This window comes from Strongyloides ratti (genome assembly GCF_001040885.1).
Source record: "Strongyloides ratti genome assembly S_ratti_ED321, chromosome : 2".
NCBI lineage: Eukaryota > Metazoa > Nematoda > Chromadorea > Rhabditida > Strongyloididae > Strongyloides > Strongyloides ratti.
Window position 1 is genome coordinate 5,039,985 of NC_037308.1, and position 16,998 is coordinate 5,056,982.

At 25.9% G+C, this 16,998-nt stretch overlaps 6 protein-coding genes across 6 annotated transcripts; 3 read left to right on the forward strand and 3 right to left on the reverse strand.

Moving 5' to 3' along the window:
• Positions 1-1,119: 1,119 nt before the first annotated feature.
• Positions 1,120-2,007, forward strand: SRAE_2000159000 (Collagen alpha-5(IV) chain; the record flags this gene model as incomplete). Its single annotated transcript, XM_024652559.1, has 1 exon — positions 1,120-2,007. One exon carries the CDS (start codon positions 1,120-1,122, stop codon positions 2,005-2,007), a length of 888 nt encoding a protein of 295 aa, XP_024506124.1.
• A 1,910-nt stretch (positions 2,008-3,917) lies between these two features.
• SRAE_2000159100 (tRNA pseudouridine synthase-like 1) lies at positions 3,918-4,940 on the reverse strand (the record flags this gene model as incomplete). The annotated part of the gene is made up of 4 exons (XM_024652560.1): positions 3,918-4,178; positions 4,218-4,306; positions 4,352-4,630; positions 4,679-4,940. 4 exons carry the CDS (start codon positions 4,938-4,940, stop codon positions 3,918-3,920), a joined length of 891 nt encoding a protein of 296 aa, XP_024506125.1.
• Positions 4,941-6,515: 1,575 nt separating this feature from the next.
• SRAE_2000159200 (Hypothetical protein) lies at positions 6,516-8,268 on the forward strand (the record flags this gene model as incomplete). The annotated part of the gene is made up of 3 exons (XM_024652561.1): positions 6,516-6,575; positions 6,620-6,772; positions 6,817-8,268. 3 exons carry the CDS (start codon positions 6,516-6,518, stop codon positions 8,266-8,268), a joined length of 1,665 nt encoding a protein of 554 aa, XP_024506126.1.
• A 1,284-nt stretch (positions 8,269-9,552) lies between these two features.
• On the reverse strand, positions 9,553-11,729 carry SRAE_2000159300 (Hypothetical protein; the record flags this gene model as incomplete). Its single annotated transcript, XM_024652563.1, has 2 exons — positions 9,553-11,214; positions 11,253-11,729. 2 exons carry the CDS (start codon positions 11,727-11,729, stop codon positions 9,553-9,555), a joined length of 2,139 nt encoding a protein of 712 aa, XP_024506127.1.
• A 1,728-nt stretch (positions 11,730-13,457) lies between these two features.
• Positions 13,458-14,807, forward strand: SRAE_2000159400 (Sequence-specific single-stranded DNA-binding protein; the record flags this gene model as incomplete). Its single annotated transcript, XM_024652564.1, has 2 exons — positions 13,458-14,315; positions 14,364-14,807. 2 exons carry the CDS (start codon positions 13,458-13,460, stop codon positions 14,805-14,807), a joined length of 1,302 nt encoding a protein of 433 aa, XP_024506128.1.
• Positions 14,808-15,142: 335 nt separating this feature from the next.
• On the reverse strand, positions 15,143-16,694 carry SRAE_2000159500 (Cytochrome b-c1 complex subunit 1, mitochondrial; the record flags this gene model as incomplete). Its single annotated transcript, XM_024652565.1, has 3 exons — positions 15,143-16,498; positions 16,550-16,629; positions 16,676-16,694. The coding sequence occupies 3 exons, from the start codon at positions 16,692-16,694 to the stop codon at positions 15,143-15,145; spliced, it is 1,455 nt and encodes a 484-aa protein (XP_024506129.1).
• Positions 16,695-16,998: the final 304 nt, after the last annotated feature.

Sequence of the window (16,998 nt, forward strand, 5' to 3'; positions counted from 1 at the left end):
TATATGATATAAAACTATTTAATTTTATAGTAAAACATTAAAAAAGACAGGAATTTTAATAATTTGATAATTAGCAATTTTTATTACATTAATGTAAATTTAATAATGTTTAAATACAATTCTAATAAAGCTGTAATATATTTATTTATTTTTTTTAAATATTTAAGTATTTTAAAAAGGCCAGTTTAATAGTAAACTTTGATTGTTTATTATAATTATATTGTCATAAATGATAAATAGTGATGTTAATGTTTATAATTAATAACCCCTTATTCTAAAATCTTTTTTTTTTATTTTTCTTCAAAATAAGATATTATAAATGAAATATCTCTAAAAAAAAGCATATATTTAGATTAGACATTATATATATATAAAAATCAACTTTCTATGATAATAAAGATAGAATATATAAATATATATATGTATAAATTATTCATTCGTCTCACTTTAATGTACACTAAGAAGCCTGAATAGTAAAGTATAAAAGTTTCTGATGTAACAGGAATCTTTTTTTTCCAAATATGTAAGAATTTTTGTATTGAAAATATGATATATACTTTTATCTAACTGATTATTTCTTGTCTTCTGGAAATGAATTGTATTTTAATTTATCTTAGGATGGTTTTATATATAGATATATATATTTTTATGTACAATATATAAATGTCCTCGGAAAAAGGATGGTGAACAGATAATTATGTTCTTTGTGGATGACACACTTCAATATTTCTTTTCTTTATCATTATTTCTACTTCTTCTATTCAATATACATATATATAAATATAATATATATATATATATATATATATATATGATACAGAAATATGGAGGTTGAAAAATTTTTATATAACTTGCTGTTATCAACAATCCTTTTTATTATTATAAGAGCCTTGTTTGTTACCTTCAAAGCTTCTCTTTTTATTAATTATTATCCATATAAAACTTTATATATGTTTCTTTATAGTAATTTTTATAATTTGAATTTTATTTTCAGAAAAGTTAATCTAACAAAAAATTTTTATACTATATTATTAAAAATTGATATTCTTATATTAAAATTATTATTATTCTATTGTATTACTTATTTTTTTTTTATATTTAAAATCAACTTCGTAAAGTATGATTGAATCTGAGAGTAGAGAAAAAGCTTATCGCTTTATTGCATACTCCTCAGTTACATTATCATTTATTGCCATTTTAACTGTTTTTATAACATTACCTATTGTAAATAATTATGTTAATTCAATACAAGCAAGAGTTCATATTGGAATGGAATCTTGTAAAAATTCTATATCTGAAGTAGCATTTGAAATGCATGATATTAAACCAATCTCTGTTAAGTCTCAACTTATTAATCATACTATTACACAACGTCAAAAACGTCAATCAGGAGGATGTGAAGGATGTTGTTTACCAGGAATTCCAGGAACACAAGGTAAACCAGGAAAGCCAGGAAAACCAGGAAGACCAGGATATCCAGGTGCACCAGGTTTTCCAGGACGTCCACCAGCAATTTGTGAACAACCTTCTCCACCACCATGTGTTCCATGTCCACCAGGAGAACCAGGTCCACAAGGACCTCCAGGAGATCCAGGTAGTCCAGGAGCACCAGGTCATCCTGGAAGACCAGGAACACCTGGTAATGCAGGTCCACAAGGTCCACCTGGTCCACCAGGACAAGATGGTCCTATAGGAATTCCAGGACCAAGAGGAGAACCAGGAAGACCAGCAATTTCTGAACCAGTTTTACCAGGAGAACCTGGAGAACCAGGTGAACCAGGAGCACAAGGATTACCAGGTGATAATGGTGAACCAGGCAGACCAGGACCACCAGGACAACCAGGTACACCAGGACCAATGGGACCTATTGGAGCACCGGGAACACCAGGAACTCCTGGAGAAAATGGACAAATTGGTCAACCAGGACCTCCAGGAGAAAGGGGAATTTGTCCAAAGTATTGTGCATTAGATGGTGGTGTATTCTTTGAAGATGGAACAAGACGTTAAATTTAAAGAAAAACAATAACCAAAATCTCTGCCAATTTTTTTTTTTTAAATTTAGTCTTTCTTTTATTGACAATTAAAAATCCCATTGTAATGATCTTTTTTTTTTTGTAATTAAGGAAAGATGTAAGAAAATATAAAATGACATATAAAGATATATTTAAGATGATAATCTTCTACTAATGATTTAATTTGAGTTATATAATTTGATGAATTGAAACTAGTTTTTTTTTATTATAGTTTGTATTGATAACTAGTATTAAATATACATATGTTTTAATATCTATTTGAATGTTATTATTTTTAATATAAACCCTGTCTTTAATAAGTGTGTAGATTTTGTGGAAATGATTGAATTACCAAAATATATATATATATATATTAGTATTTTTAGTAGTTAATTTAATATTAAAACATTGTAATAGTGTTATTTTTTTATTTTTCCAAATATTAAAAAAGTGTTGAATTTTATATCCCTTTTAGGATAACTTATGTATTAGAAATATTTAAAAATAAAAGTAATAAAATATTTGTTTTAAGTTATTTGTAATTTGATAATTTAAAAAAGTTTTAAAAACTTATCAAAAAAACTAATACATATATATTCAATTTTATAATATAAAATAATAAATAAACAAATTTTAAAAATGAAATACAGAAATATGATAATAGAATTTTTTTCACAATTTTTTTTTAAATTTAAAATGCCAGCATTATCATCACGGAAATTTCTTTTAATAATTTTTTTTAACAAAGATTTAATTTTAAAATTACTTTAAAATGAAAAGTTATTTCGAAACAAAAAAGGATATGAAAGAAGAACTATTGGAGTCAATCTGGAGACGAGGAAAAGTAAAATAATTATTGATAGCCTTTTGTTCTATCTTAAGAAAGATGGATTATAAATAAAAAAAAAACTTTATTTTTAATAAATTGTTATGTAAGTATAAAAACAATACTAAATTAATAATGTTTTCTTAAAAAATATATATAATATTCAAATTTAAGAAGTCTTATTAAAGTTCAAAAAAATACTATTAGAGTCAATATTTAATCTAATAAAAATATTGAAATAACCAATATTCAAATTTACAAAAATTTTCTATAACGTTAATGAATTTAAAATTAAGCCTGAATTTTTAAATGTTTTATACAAATTTAACTTGTTTAAAAAAATATTTTTAAAAATTTTGTGTAAAATCTTTTTTCCTAAATTTAAATATATCATATTTTGTCAAATAATAATTTAATTGTTATTTATTATGAAAATAAAAGAATAACAATAGTTTTAAAATCATCATTCTAATTTAAATTTGTTATGCTAAAAATATTAATATAATTACTTATATCAAAAATTTAATTGTGATGATTTATAAAACAGATAAATAATTATATATAGAATTAAACTTTTGTCGTGATTTCTTGGAAAAAATATTTTTTGGAAAAACTATTTAAATATCATGAAATTTAAAAATTATTTAGTGAAATATTTATGAAATTATTAAAATATATTTTTTAAGAAAAATATATAAAATTTCAAGTCATTGTGCAAAAAGTTGTGTAGCCTCATCCCGGGCTCGAACCGAGGACCTTATGATTAGAAGTCATACATTCTATCCAACTGAACTAATGAGGCTGACAGGGACAAAATTATACTCATTTATAACGTAATTTTAAAACTTTTACTTTCAATATTACTTTATAACGTTAAATTTTTTTTTATATCATTAAATAAATATACCACAGCTTTACAAATACTAATAATTATCATTTTTGTAGTTAACTTACTGTAAGAATAACACTTAAAAATGTGTAATTGATATATATGCATATTAAAAAATTTACTAATATATAATACTATAATATATCTAAAAATTTTAAAAAATATATATTAAATTTAAATAATTTTCTTTTTAAGGATCTTTCAGAATCAAATCATCTAACTCTTCTTCACCTTTACGGGGATCCCAAGGACTTATACAATAAGGAATAGGTTGTGTAAACATTCGAGGATCATAAACAACATCTGTTAAAAATAATCCATTTGGAGGTGCAACACAAACTTTTAATTTATAAAAATTTGATGGGTTGGGATTATTCAAAAAATATTTGATAGTAGACGTATTTATTTTACCATAACTATATTCAACAATAAGTGATAACATTCTTCGAATCTAAAAAATAATAAATTAAATGGAAAGAAAAAAACATACTTGCTGTCTTACAAAAGATCTAGAAACAATAGAAATATTAACATAATCATAAAAATTATTGTCTAAAACTTTTGCTTTTCCAATACCAACTTGAGCAAGCAATATATTTTTTATTGTACTAGGTAAATGATTACCTGAAGCTAAAATTTCATTTCTATCTCTACAACTATGTTTAAAAAAACTCGCCATATTATGAACGCCTTTTAACATATTACATGCTTCTTGAGCTTTGCCTGTATTAAAACCAGGTGGTAATATCCATGAATAATCTCTTTCTGTTGAACATACTAATGATGGAAATTTTTTACGATTATAAAAAATGTCAAAATTTTTTGCTATAGCAAGCCTATAGGTGTAAATTCGATAACTAACATGTTGTCTACAACTAAATCCTAAAGCTACTCTATGACAATCTAATATTTTTAATGAATTAGGATTGATAGAATCAATTAAACGATTACACTCATTCAAAAATTCTTCTTTATTAGAAACCAAATCTTTGCTTTGAGGAAGCCGCAATAAAACTGCATTATTAAGAGCATGAACTCCGGCATCGGTTCTGCTGCTTGGTGAACAAAAAACTTCAGATGAATGGCCATTGAATGCTATACTTGAAATTACTTTTTCAAGTGTACTTATAACACTAGTTCTGTTAGGATTTTTAGCCATCTCAGTAAATCGAGATCCATCATAACATATCCGTAAAAGGTAGCGTGAGCCCATGATTTTAATTCTTTTTTCAAAACAATATCATTAATAAAACTTAAAAAATTAGAAATTTTAACAATAAATTAGCAAAAAAAATTTAATTTCCAATATTTGAAATTTGTAATAATTATTTAATTTAATCTTCAAAAGATTGAACTAAAAACTTTGTGGAGAGTCGTACTTTCTAATTTAAAACACATTTTTGATTAAAATGAAATATTTTGTTGTATTCAAGACGTTTAAAGAGGGGAAGTGTTTTTGTCTTAAATTTTTTTATCAAATATTTGAATTTATGTTTTTTATAGCAACAATTTATATGTAAAGTTACATTATAAAATGTCTTGTTTAAAAATTTAAAGATCTTGAAAATGTTTTTAAATTTGTTGTACATAGTAAAAAAGTTAATGTAGTCAACGATAATACATGTGTAATGAAATTGAAGATTATTTAAAAAAGTATAAATGAATGCAAAAAAGATTATAAAAAGTCGAACAATTCAAACTTATAACTACATAATAAACTAATTTACAAATTACATTACTGAATAAACAATAAATCATTTCTACTTTTTTTTTTAATTTTTTTATCATATCTTGTTAAAATGCAATAGAATTAACTAATTTTGTAAATTAAATAAAAATATATATCTAGTGAAAAATTAAATAATTCAATAAAAATAGTTTTTGTTTGTTGAAACAAATTATGTTAAAAATTTTTCAATTTTACACTTTGAAATCAATTACAAGTCAAATTTAAATTTGCTATATTTTAATAATTTATGACAATATTCTAATATTTATAAAGTCATACATAAACAAAACTAACTACTTTAGTATATTGTACTTCAAATGTATATTTGACCTTGGTGAAGCAATATATTCTTAACTGGAGTGATTTTTTTTATTGTTAAACGATTTTATTTATTGGTGTTGTAATAAGAAATAAATCTACTTTACAAATAATGAATTTATCAAAACCTTTCAATTGCTAATCCATTTTTAAAAATTCATTAGAATTGCAAATAATAAAAAAGTTTACTTAGTTCTGACAGATATTTTGTTTACATATACGGCTTTTCTTTTGATTTCATTGGAAAAACCTTTTAATTAAAATATTAGATAAAACAAAAGATTCAATTAAATTGATAAGAAACTTCAATGTAATGCTATCTAACTTTTAAATAAGTTGACACTTACATAAATAATAAACTCATAAACTTAGTACATTATCATATTTTCTAACATTATTCTTAATCTTTTAAATTGAATCCCTATTTAAAAAATTTATAAGACTTCAAAGCCGTTTACAGTAATACTTAATACTTATATCAAAACTTTATATTCAACATTTCCTTGGACTATTGTGTGATATTGAGATAAAAATTTTCATCAATGATTCCTTAAAAGTAAACATCTTTCAAATGGTAATTTATTAACATAAGCACAACTCCAATATTGACTTCTGAAGCAAAAATGGAAAAAGATATGAAGATATAATGTTCCAAAATAACACATTTTTTAATATTCTGAACGCGGTATATTGTACCATCATTGTACTCATAAAAAATACATATTTTATAATTTAATATTAATGGAATTAGCACCATCTACTGATTGGTTCTCCACAACTGTTAGTGATATAGAAGCATTGGTATGTTTTGTTAATTCTGTTCTTTTTCTTATTTCATTATATAGGGGAAATTTTTTAGTGATCCTAATCTTGAACAAAATTGGAACGATGAAAATATTAAAAAAGTTCAATTGGCTTTTGTCCATGTTTATGAGCAAAGAAACGGTAATTTAAAATTTATGGAGGCACTTTATCCTCTTGTTAAAGATCATAATAAAGTAGGTTAATAATTTATTATTTATTATTTGAACGAATATTTTAGTTTCCAATTGCAGTGGCAAAATGTTACCGTAGTGGAAGTTTAGATTCAACAACTCTTCATTATTATCTTACACATTTTATTGAAGATTACCGTATTGGTGATTTATTAAGTTTTTATAATTTTATAAAATATTATTTTCCTGTAAAGGCACGTCAAATATTAAAACATACAAAGATAGCAGAAATAAATGATCTTTATTATGATGGAAGTACATCTGCTGTCATATTTACTCACGATGAGATTTCTGAACCTTTAGTTTTTAACGATGAACTTAGTTTATCATTTTTTATGTTAATTATGTATGAATTGTTTGCAAATCCACAAAAAAATGGAGAACGTTTCTGGAGGACATTTTTCCGTCTTATATTTGGCTGTAAAACGCCTCGATGTGGTCTACCAGTTTTATATCACACTTTCTTTGAAACTATTCCACCAAAGCCGGATGACTGGGAAAAAAAAGCAAGTGGAACATGTACCTTAAAAAAAACAGGAATTAAATCGGCAAAAGTATCAAAAAAAAGAAAATATGGTGAAATTGAAAAAATGACTGTTGATTTTTTAACGAGTTTTGAAAAAGATCAAATGCATTGTGATGATGTACCGGTAACTATTGCATTTAATAGCTTAACAAATCAATTTAATAATGCATCTAGTATTGCTTCAATTGAATATTGGAAAACAAAATATGAAGCTGAACGTTTAAAAAATATATCTTTGGAAGATAAATTTAATAAATATGCTGAGTCGCGCGAAGCTGAAATCACAGAATTACGAAGTAGATTTGATGAGTATACAAAACAAATTACTATAAAATTTGAAAGAACAAAAAGAGATTATGAAATAAAAGAAAAGGAACTTATGAAAAAACAAAGTAGCATGCGACTTTTAAAACGACCGGATCGTCAATCTCATCCAACTGTTGTTCTTTTTCCTAGAAGGCCTGTAATATCACAAAAAACTACATTAAAAACAGCCAATCCATGTCCCACACAAGTAATACCGTTTATGAAAATTAGAAAATTAAATGATTCATTAAGTCAAACTACATCTGATCTACCAACGCAGCCGCCACCTAGATCAGTTGTAAGAGAAAATAATTTACTCAGATTAAATGCAAATGAACGAAGTACACATTTTAAAAATACTCTACCACCTAGTATTTCAAAAAGTCGTGAAAATCTAATAAAATCACCCAACTTGAGTAGATATCATTTAAATGATTCATCGGAAATTAAAGTAGAAGTTAATTCTACTTTTGAAAAAAAAAATCAAACAAGAATTAATACAATAGAAAATTCTCGAACTGCAAACACTGATAGCCTAAAATGTGATGAAACTATATTAGAATCTCCTACCTCCTCACACGAGTCAACTCCACTGTCAACAAACATCTTATTTGAAATTCGAAAAGAGTTAGAGAAGATAAATCCTCCAATATCACCAGCGTCATAATTTCTATTAAATAATTTTTGATTTAATTTTATTGTTTTGTAATTAAAAATCTTATTATACATAGTAAAATAAAAAATTTATTGTTACTACTAAGAGTATTTATTGCTTTTATCTCCTTCACATATCACAAATGATAAGGGTTTCTAGGGCCAACATTCTTTCAAAACTTTCATTAATGCTATGAAATAATATTTATTATATATTTAATTTTTAAGGTTTTCTTGAACATGTTCTTGAAAAAATATCAGGGGATTTAGATTTATTACTTTTTCTCTTTAGATTCTTTGTTTCCATGATTAGAATAAAATATTTAAATAAAGTAAAAAATAAATTTATGTAAATTTTGTTCTTATATACCAATTTATTTTTTAATGTACAATTTTTTCCATCTTTTATTTTTTTAATATAATATCTTTTTAATAAAATTAAATGATAAATTACTTTATTACTTATATAATCAATTAATATACTTTATTTTTGTGTAAAAAGGATACATTCACTAACTAATTTTAAATTATATCACTTATTTTAAAATACTTCAGAAGTAAATTAAAAAGTAACAATAACAAAAGTTGATTTTATATAATTTATCACAAACAAATTTATATCAAAATATGTAAATTTGAATATTACTTTTACTATGAAATTAAAATATAAAATTAACAAGGAAGTTTTAGGAATTTTTTTTAAATGTTATAACATCATATAAACAATAAAAAATGTAAAAGTTTGAAACAATATTATTAAAAAAATTAATTCAATTATAAATCATAACAACTGTTTCTTCTGTCAACATAAATTTTTCTTCTTTATTTTAAAAAATTGATCATTGAAATTGGTGATTGGGTATAAAAATAGCATTTCCATTCTCTGAATATTAGCAATTTAAAAAAAATTTATTATTAGTAAGTTTTATGAAGTTTTTAGTTGAATTACAAATAATTTGAATATAAAAATAATTTTAAAAAAAGATATATTTATTCAAAAGTTTTGTTTATTTAATCAAAATTTAACTTATTTATGTATTGAATATTTACTTAGTATATTTTTGTTTAAAAAAAATTTTTTTATCAGTGTTTTAACCGTATAGTCTATATAATAAACATATCAGTTATACCCTGTATGTAAATTTTCACTGGTAACTGGGTACTGAAAAAAAAATTTCTTTATTTTAAAATTATTTTCAATTAACAATTTATTATTTTAAATACAAAAAAAAATTTTTTTATCAATTCCCTTTGACTGTTAAAAAAAATATGGAAGACAAAAAAAATAAGTTTCCTACTAAGTTTTTGTAAACTCGTTAACGTGCTTTAGAACAGAGAAACAATCATAAGCATCACTATCAATTTTCATATCCTTGTGGTTGAGATTAAAATGATTTTGATAAGATAAACCAAGTCGTTGTATTATTTTTTTAGCACGTTTTAATTTTGTTTCTGATTTTACAAATTCATCTTGTGCCTTCTCAACCATTTCCTTTAATTCATTAATATAATTTTGATATTCCTTCTCTTTTGCACTATAATCTTTTGTTTTCTTTTCAAAATTAATTGTTAAATTATTCTTCTCATCAACAACTTTTTTATAATTTTCTTTGCATCGAGTAAGTTCTTCTTTTGCTTCACCATACTTTTCAAAGAGATCTCTTAGAACATTTTCTTTATCCTCTTTAGTGAACATCTCATTTCTGGGATTACTAAAAATAGGAGAAATTTTACCACCATCTACCATAGTAAAAACTTCTTTGGAAGTATTGAGGTATTTAGTGTTTTTGGGCAACGGTGTAAAACCATTTAATGTAGTTTTTGTTTCATTTCTAGCAGTATAAGCAATTTGTTTCTTTAACTCACTAATAAAAAGTGACAAATTATTCCAGAATTGAGATGTGTTTATTTCTCCATCATCATCATAACAATGTATCTTATATTCTTTTGCAATAATTGCCATGCTACTGCGACATTTGTTAATAACATCCTTTAGTTCATTTTTATCTTGTTGCATAACAATTAAATCTTGCTTTTGAGCTTTTGAAAGTGTCTCAAATATTTGTAAAGGTTGAATGATTTTTTTTAATTGCTTTAAAAGTTCAGAATCAATAATATCAGTTGTTTGCTTTATAATTGTACATTTTACATTCTCATCTACACCATCTATTTTTTCTCCTTTTAAGAAATCTACAACCATCTTTAACTTTTTAGTTGCTAATTGCATTTCTTTTGCTTCATTACTAATCCTATTCAACATTGTTTGATCACCAATACCAGGTGTTGTAAATACTGTATTTGAAAAATCAAAGTTTTTGACAGGTGTCCTAACACCATCAAGTAACATATCTAATGATCTTTCATATGGATTTTTTGTATCACGTGTAATATCTTCTCTACTATCACTCCCATATTCTGTTATAGATGTTTGAAGACAAGCATCAACAATAGAAGGTTTCTCTCGTAAAACTCTAATCTGTTCTTTTAATTCATTATTTTCTTTAATAAAAATTTCTAGTGAATTATCTTTATCTTTTATTTTCTTTCTAGCGTCCTCAAGGTCGTTATAAGCTGAATTAATTTTTCTCTTAAGATCGTTTTTTTCCTCTTCCACTTTTTTCATTTTCTTGTCATATTCTGCTGATATTTCTTTCCTGATTTTATTTGAAAGTTCATCATTATTTCTTTGAAGTTTTAAAAGTTGGTCTTTTTGAAGTTCAAGAGAAAAGTCATTTTCTTTAATAGTAGAAACTAAATTATTTATCTTTGTTGTAAGTTCTGGAATTTTCTCACATTCATCTTTTAATTTTCTTATAACTATATCTTTCTCCTCAAGAAGTTTTTCCTGTTCATTTTTTAGTGCTTCCAGGTTTTCAATTTTTCTTTCTTGAAATGAAATCATATGTGTTTTAGATGTACTTTCAAGAAGTACAGCATTGTATTCTTGTTGAAATTTTTCCTAAATGTTGATTATTTAAAATAAATAGCAATACTTACATATTTTTCTTCTAAAATTTTTATTTTATTTTCTAAATTATATGTAGTATCAACAATTTGAGATGTTTTAAAAGAATTGGTATTAAATAAATGTTCTGTAAGAGCTCCAGGATCATCTTTGTATAATACATCAGTTAAAGGGCCATTTTCAACAGCAGATCTATCATCTGTAATACTGCTTTCGAAATTTTCTTTTTGAGAATCATTTGAAGTATTTAAAAAATCTCCTAAATTATTTTGAATATGTTTTGATTGAATATCTTTATTAGTTAAAATATTAGGAGGTTGTGGTATATCATCACATATTCGATGAGGAGTTGATGTTGCAACAACATTTTGATCAAATATATCTGATTTCATGGAATCGTCATCTTCACCTGTTGGATGAGAATTCATTCCTGAATCTGATTCAGGTGTAAAATTTCTTTTATTCCCATCATCATCATCATTGGAAAAAGATGGCAATTCAACAGACATATTAATGTAAAATATATATAGTAAGTAATATAAGTAAAACTAAAAAAAATGAATATATTTTAATTTATGTCATCAAAGTGTATAAAGACAATATTTCGTTATGTTAAAATTGATAAAAAAAATCTAAAAACAAATCAACGATATGCATATAAATAATAGAAACAATGTATATTGTTTTCAAACAAAAATATAGTTGTACAAAACAATAATAAGTAAAATAAAATAGTGGTATGAAATAGTAATATAATGTTAAAATTATATGGTATAGTAAAACTTTTAAATTTGATAACAATCTTAAAATACCTCTAAAGAGTAGAATATGTAGTTATACAGATACACAAACTAATAAATAACCTCCTTATCAACAGGAAATGTGTAATTTATATTATATTTATAAGTCACATATATATATGTATAAATCTTTTATTTGACCTTTTATGAAAAAAATTATCATAACAAAAAAGAAGAAAGTTATAATATAATTTCATACATCCTTGGATCACTCAAAATAAGGTCAAGAATCAACAAAGAAAGATATATAAAAATAAAGAAAATAATTAAAAACACTTATATCTCCTCCCGCATTTTATATGCCATTTCCATTCAAGACATCTATTTATAAGATTTAGATGGCAGCTAAGCGAATACTGGCCGTTAAAACGGTTTTCCAATGCGCAGCGTAAACAATTTATTATACAGAGATGCTTGTTTGTATTGAGGACTAAATTTTTTCTTTTTTCTTTTTTAATTGTATATATATGGTATATTGTTTCTCTAACTTAAGAGGTAATATTTTATCATTTTTTTTACTATAAATTTGTAAAAATAATTTGTTTATGGAAATTCTTTATGTGTGTTAATTTTTATATGTATATATATATATTTTTTTTAAAAATATTATTGGAAAGTTTTTTGTAGAAGTAAAAATTATTATGTAGTTTAAATTTTCAATAAAAATGTTTTGTTAAATATTAAAAATGGCAATATTTTTTTTAAAAAAATTTACAGATGATACTGTAGCAATATACTTTTTTTAAAAATAGATCTTGTAACAAGATTAATATAATGTATCTTATTAAATGTTGTTTTGTGAAATATTGTATCTATTTTATTATGTTATGAGGTCAATATTTATTATTAATAAAATAATTCTTAAAATTTTTGCGCAATTTTGTGGTGTAAAATACATATATATATATTTGTTTGAAAAATGTTATACTATTACTGGGTAGTATATTATTTTTATATATATCCTATATTTTTACGACTAAAACTTTACCCCAATATATAATAGACAATTGATTAATATTTAAAACATCTATTCACTTTCTACGTGCAACAAAAGGTCATTTAAAACTCCTGAATGGATCCCTTTGATCAGAATATGTAAGATGTATGTGGACAAACATCATGAGATAGCGTTTTCTTAAATTATCAGAGAGACTCATAGAGCATGTAGTTATAACATCGTGTAAGCTTTATACAAGCACTTGCTCTGTACATGTCAGAATGTGTTAAACACACACTGCCACTTTTTGTTTCTATTTATATGTATTTATTATTTTGGTGTATTTTTTCAGACATTATTTTATTGTGCAATTTTTATTAAAAAAAAACTTTGCTAATTTTATAAGGATTTTCTAATATTACATTTTTATTAACCAGTAATTTTTTTAACTAATCACTGATAATCTTACTAAAAATTTTTATAATTTTGAAATTGCAAAAATGGCATTACAGCATCAACCATTCCCAGTCCCAGAAAGTCAGGCTAAAGAAAAACTTGCAGGATATGTTTATGAATATCTAGTTCATATAGGAGCTTCAAAATCTGCTGAAACATTTAAAAATGAAGTATTAGCTGGACAATACAATGTTGTAAACAGAGCTGTTAATCCTGGAGAAGCACCAGGTTTTTTAATTAATTGGTGGATTGTTTTTTGGGATTTATATTGTGCATCACCTGAAAGGAGAGATATGAATCAATCGAGTCAGGAAGCAAAAGCATTTCATGAATATGGTTTTATACCTAATCCGACACAAATGCCACCAGTACCACAACCAGGTATGATGCCAAATGGAATGGGAGGTCAACAAAATGTTCAACAACCATTTCCATCACCAAGTCCTGGTTCAATTGGTATGCCACCAGGTGGACCAGGAATGTTCCCACGTCCAGGTCCTCCAAGTTCAGCACCATCACCTAGATTTCCTCCTGGAATGCCTGTTCAAAGGCCACCATATGGTCAACCAGGAATGCCAGATGGACAAAATGGAATGTATCCACCACCACAAAATAGATTTCCACAAGGACCTGGAATTCCTCCTGGTGGACCTGGAAGTATGCCACCCAATTTTAATGGTGGTCGACCATTAAATCCAGCACAAGCTGCAGCACAAATGAGGTTTGGTGCATCACCAAATCAATTTATGGGAAGTCCTGCTGGAACACCATTTGGACAGAATAATAGTCCAGCTCCTAGTCCAATGATGCCTCCAGCACCAAGTCCAAGAAATATTGATCCATCACAACAAATGGGACCTGATGGTAGATTTATCATGCCAGGATCTAATGGTTCAATGCAGGTAAGTATGATTTAAAAAAATTATTTATAAATAATTTAATTATCATAGCCAATGATGAATGATATAGTTTCAAATGGTGGTGCAACACCAACAACACCTTCCTATCCACAACATAACATAATAAATGCATCTCAAAATCAACCTATACAACACCAAATGAACGATATGAATCCATCATCAAATCAAATGCCGATGATGCAATCGAATGATCCTGTTAATGAAATAAAACAATCTCCTGCACAAAATAATATGTCAGGTGGACCAGCTTCTGTTGGTGCCGCGTCAATGCAAAACCCACCCTCAGTTCATTCTCAAGGTGGACCCAGATCAGTGGCATCGATGGGTGGTGCTAATGATGGACCTCAAATATCGAACACTGGCAACTCAGCAACAGACAGTGAAGAGATTTCGAAAATTAAAAACAGTTTATTTGAAGATATGCCAGCAAATATGGATAGTGTTACCAAGCAAGAGGGAGATTTTTTCCAATAAATAATAGTAATAACAATTTGGTGGCAATTATTATGTAACTATAAAAACGTGTTACTTGGATAGTAACACGCCAATACTGTTTTTTTTCTAATATATTCATTTTATGTTAATTAAATTTTTTTTTTTTTAATCAACACAATCACTTTTAATTCTTTAAGTAATTGACTGTTATTGTATATTTCTATATTAACTTCATCTGACTGTTTTATAATAAAAATAATTAAAATCTAGATTTTTAGTGTGTTTTTTTTGTCAATATTTAAAAAAAAAAGAAAAAATGAGTTAAAAACGATTAAATTTATAATTCCTAAAATAATCAATACAATTATTTTTTTTTACAATCTCCACCATGACATTCCATATCTAATATGTTGGTAATCTGGCCAAGCCTCAGTCTTTCCAACTGCAGCAGAAGCAAAGTCGCGATCATAAACATTTCTGGTAACGGCATCTCGTATTGTTTCGCAGCTGATTTGGTTAATTTCATTCATTAAATCAGAAAGTTGTTGAACCTCACCCTTATTCAACAAATCTTTAGCATTCTTTTCAGCTAACCCAAGACTAGTTGCATATGAAGTAAAAATTTGTGTTTTCAATGCTTGTTTTGCACGATGGAAATCATCTTCAGTAGCTGAGGTACAAATACGTTTCCATTCTCTTTGAATAACACGAACGGCATTTGTTACATCATCCAAATCATTACCTTCGTGTACAAAATAAAATCCAAAAAGGCCAGTATCACGATAGTTGATGCTAAATGAGTTGAATAATTGAATATGTCCCTTTGTAGACATTTTTTGAATTAATGTTGATGGTGAATTTTGTAATGCTCCATAAGTTTTATCCCATTGTCCTACACATGAAGAAGCAATTTTAAGAGGAAGAGCATCTTTTGATGAAGCACCGACACCTTCAACAGCATATGCACCATACATGTATGGAATGTAATCATTACGATAACGATATTCAGATCCAGTAAAACGAGTTCCATAATTATTTGGAATTTTACGTTTGTATTCATTTTTAAGGTCACCAAAATATTTTTCTGAAAGGTTAACAATTGTATCAGTATTAACGCCCCCTACAGCAGAGATGGCCATACGAACAGGTTTGTAATGATCATCAATAAAATTAAGAACATCATTACGTGAAAGATTTTGAATTGTCTCTGTAGTTCCATAAATACTCTTAGCCAATGGTGTTCCTTGGAAAGCTGTAGCATGAAGGTTATCAAAAACTACCTCTTGATAATCATTCTCAACTTCATCCAACTTATTTAACAAAATTTGTTTCTCTTTTTCAATATTAGATTCACTAAATTTAGAGTTTCGTAAAACATCAGCTAATATTTCAACAACTTGTTCAACTTTTCCTGATGGAGCTTGAGCAAAATAGGCAGTATGTTCTCTACTAGTTACAGATGATAATCTAGCACCAATCTTACCTAATTCTGTCTCTAATTGAACTTGTGATCTTTTGTTAGTTCCTTTGTAAAGAAGATGTTCAACTAAATTAGCAACTCCATTATTTTCTTCAGTTTCATAACGTGATCCTGAATCAATCCAAACACCAACAGTTGTCATTGGACGTCCATTATTATTAACAGCGACCTTAATTCCATTTTTTAATGTTGTAGATTCAGTAACATTAGATGATGACAAAACATCAGCTGAATTTGGAGCAAATGCATGCTATAATTTAGTTATAAATTAAATCAATGAGTTTTCAATACTGAAACTTACAGCATTCCTAATTGCTAAAAGTTGTTTTGAATTAGATAAAAATCTAAGAGCCATATTCAAGGAATGACACAATTCTTGTCCTAAAAAAAATTTAAAATTCAATATGTATAGTAATTAGAAAATCACTTCTAGAAAACGTACACATTTTATACTTATAGATGAGCTAGAAAAATTACTCTTCGTTGTGGGACCATTAATTTAAAGTCTTGTTAAGAATTGAATGTTGAACAATGACACCTACTATATTGAAATAGCCGGGTGTATTGTGACTGTACCACTTCTGTTGTAAGTGAAATTTTATTCTTGTTTTTAAATATTAAACGGTAGTTTAAAACTCTAAATGTAGTATTAAATATTTTGTGCAGTGTTGTTTATTTTTAAAATATTATAGGTACTTATATAATTGTTATTGTTTTGTATATGGCATTGTATTTTTTTAAAAACATTTT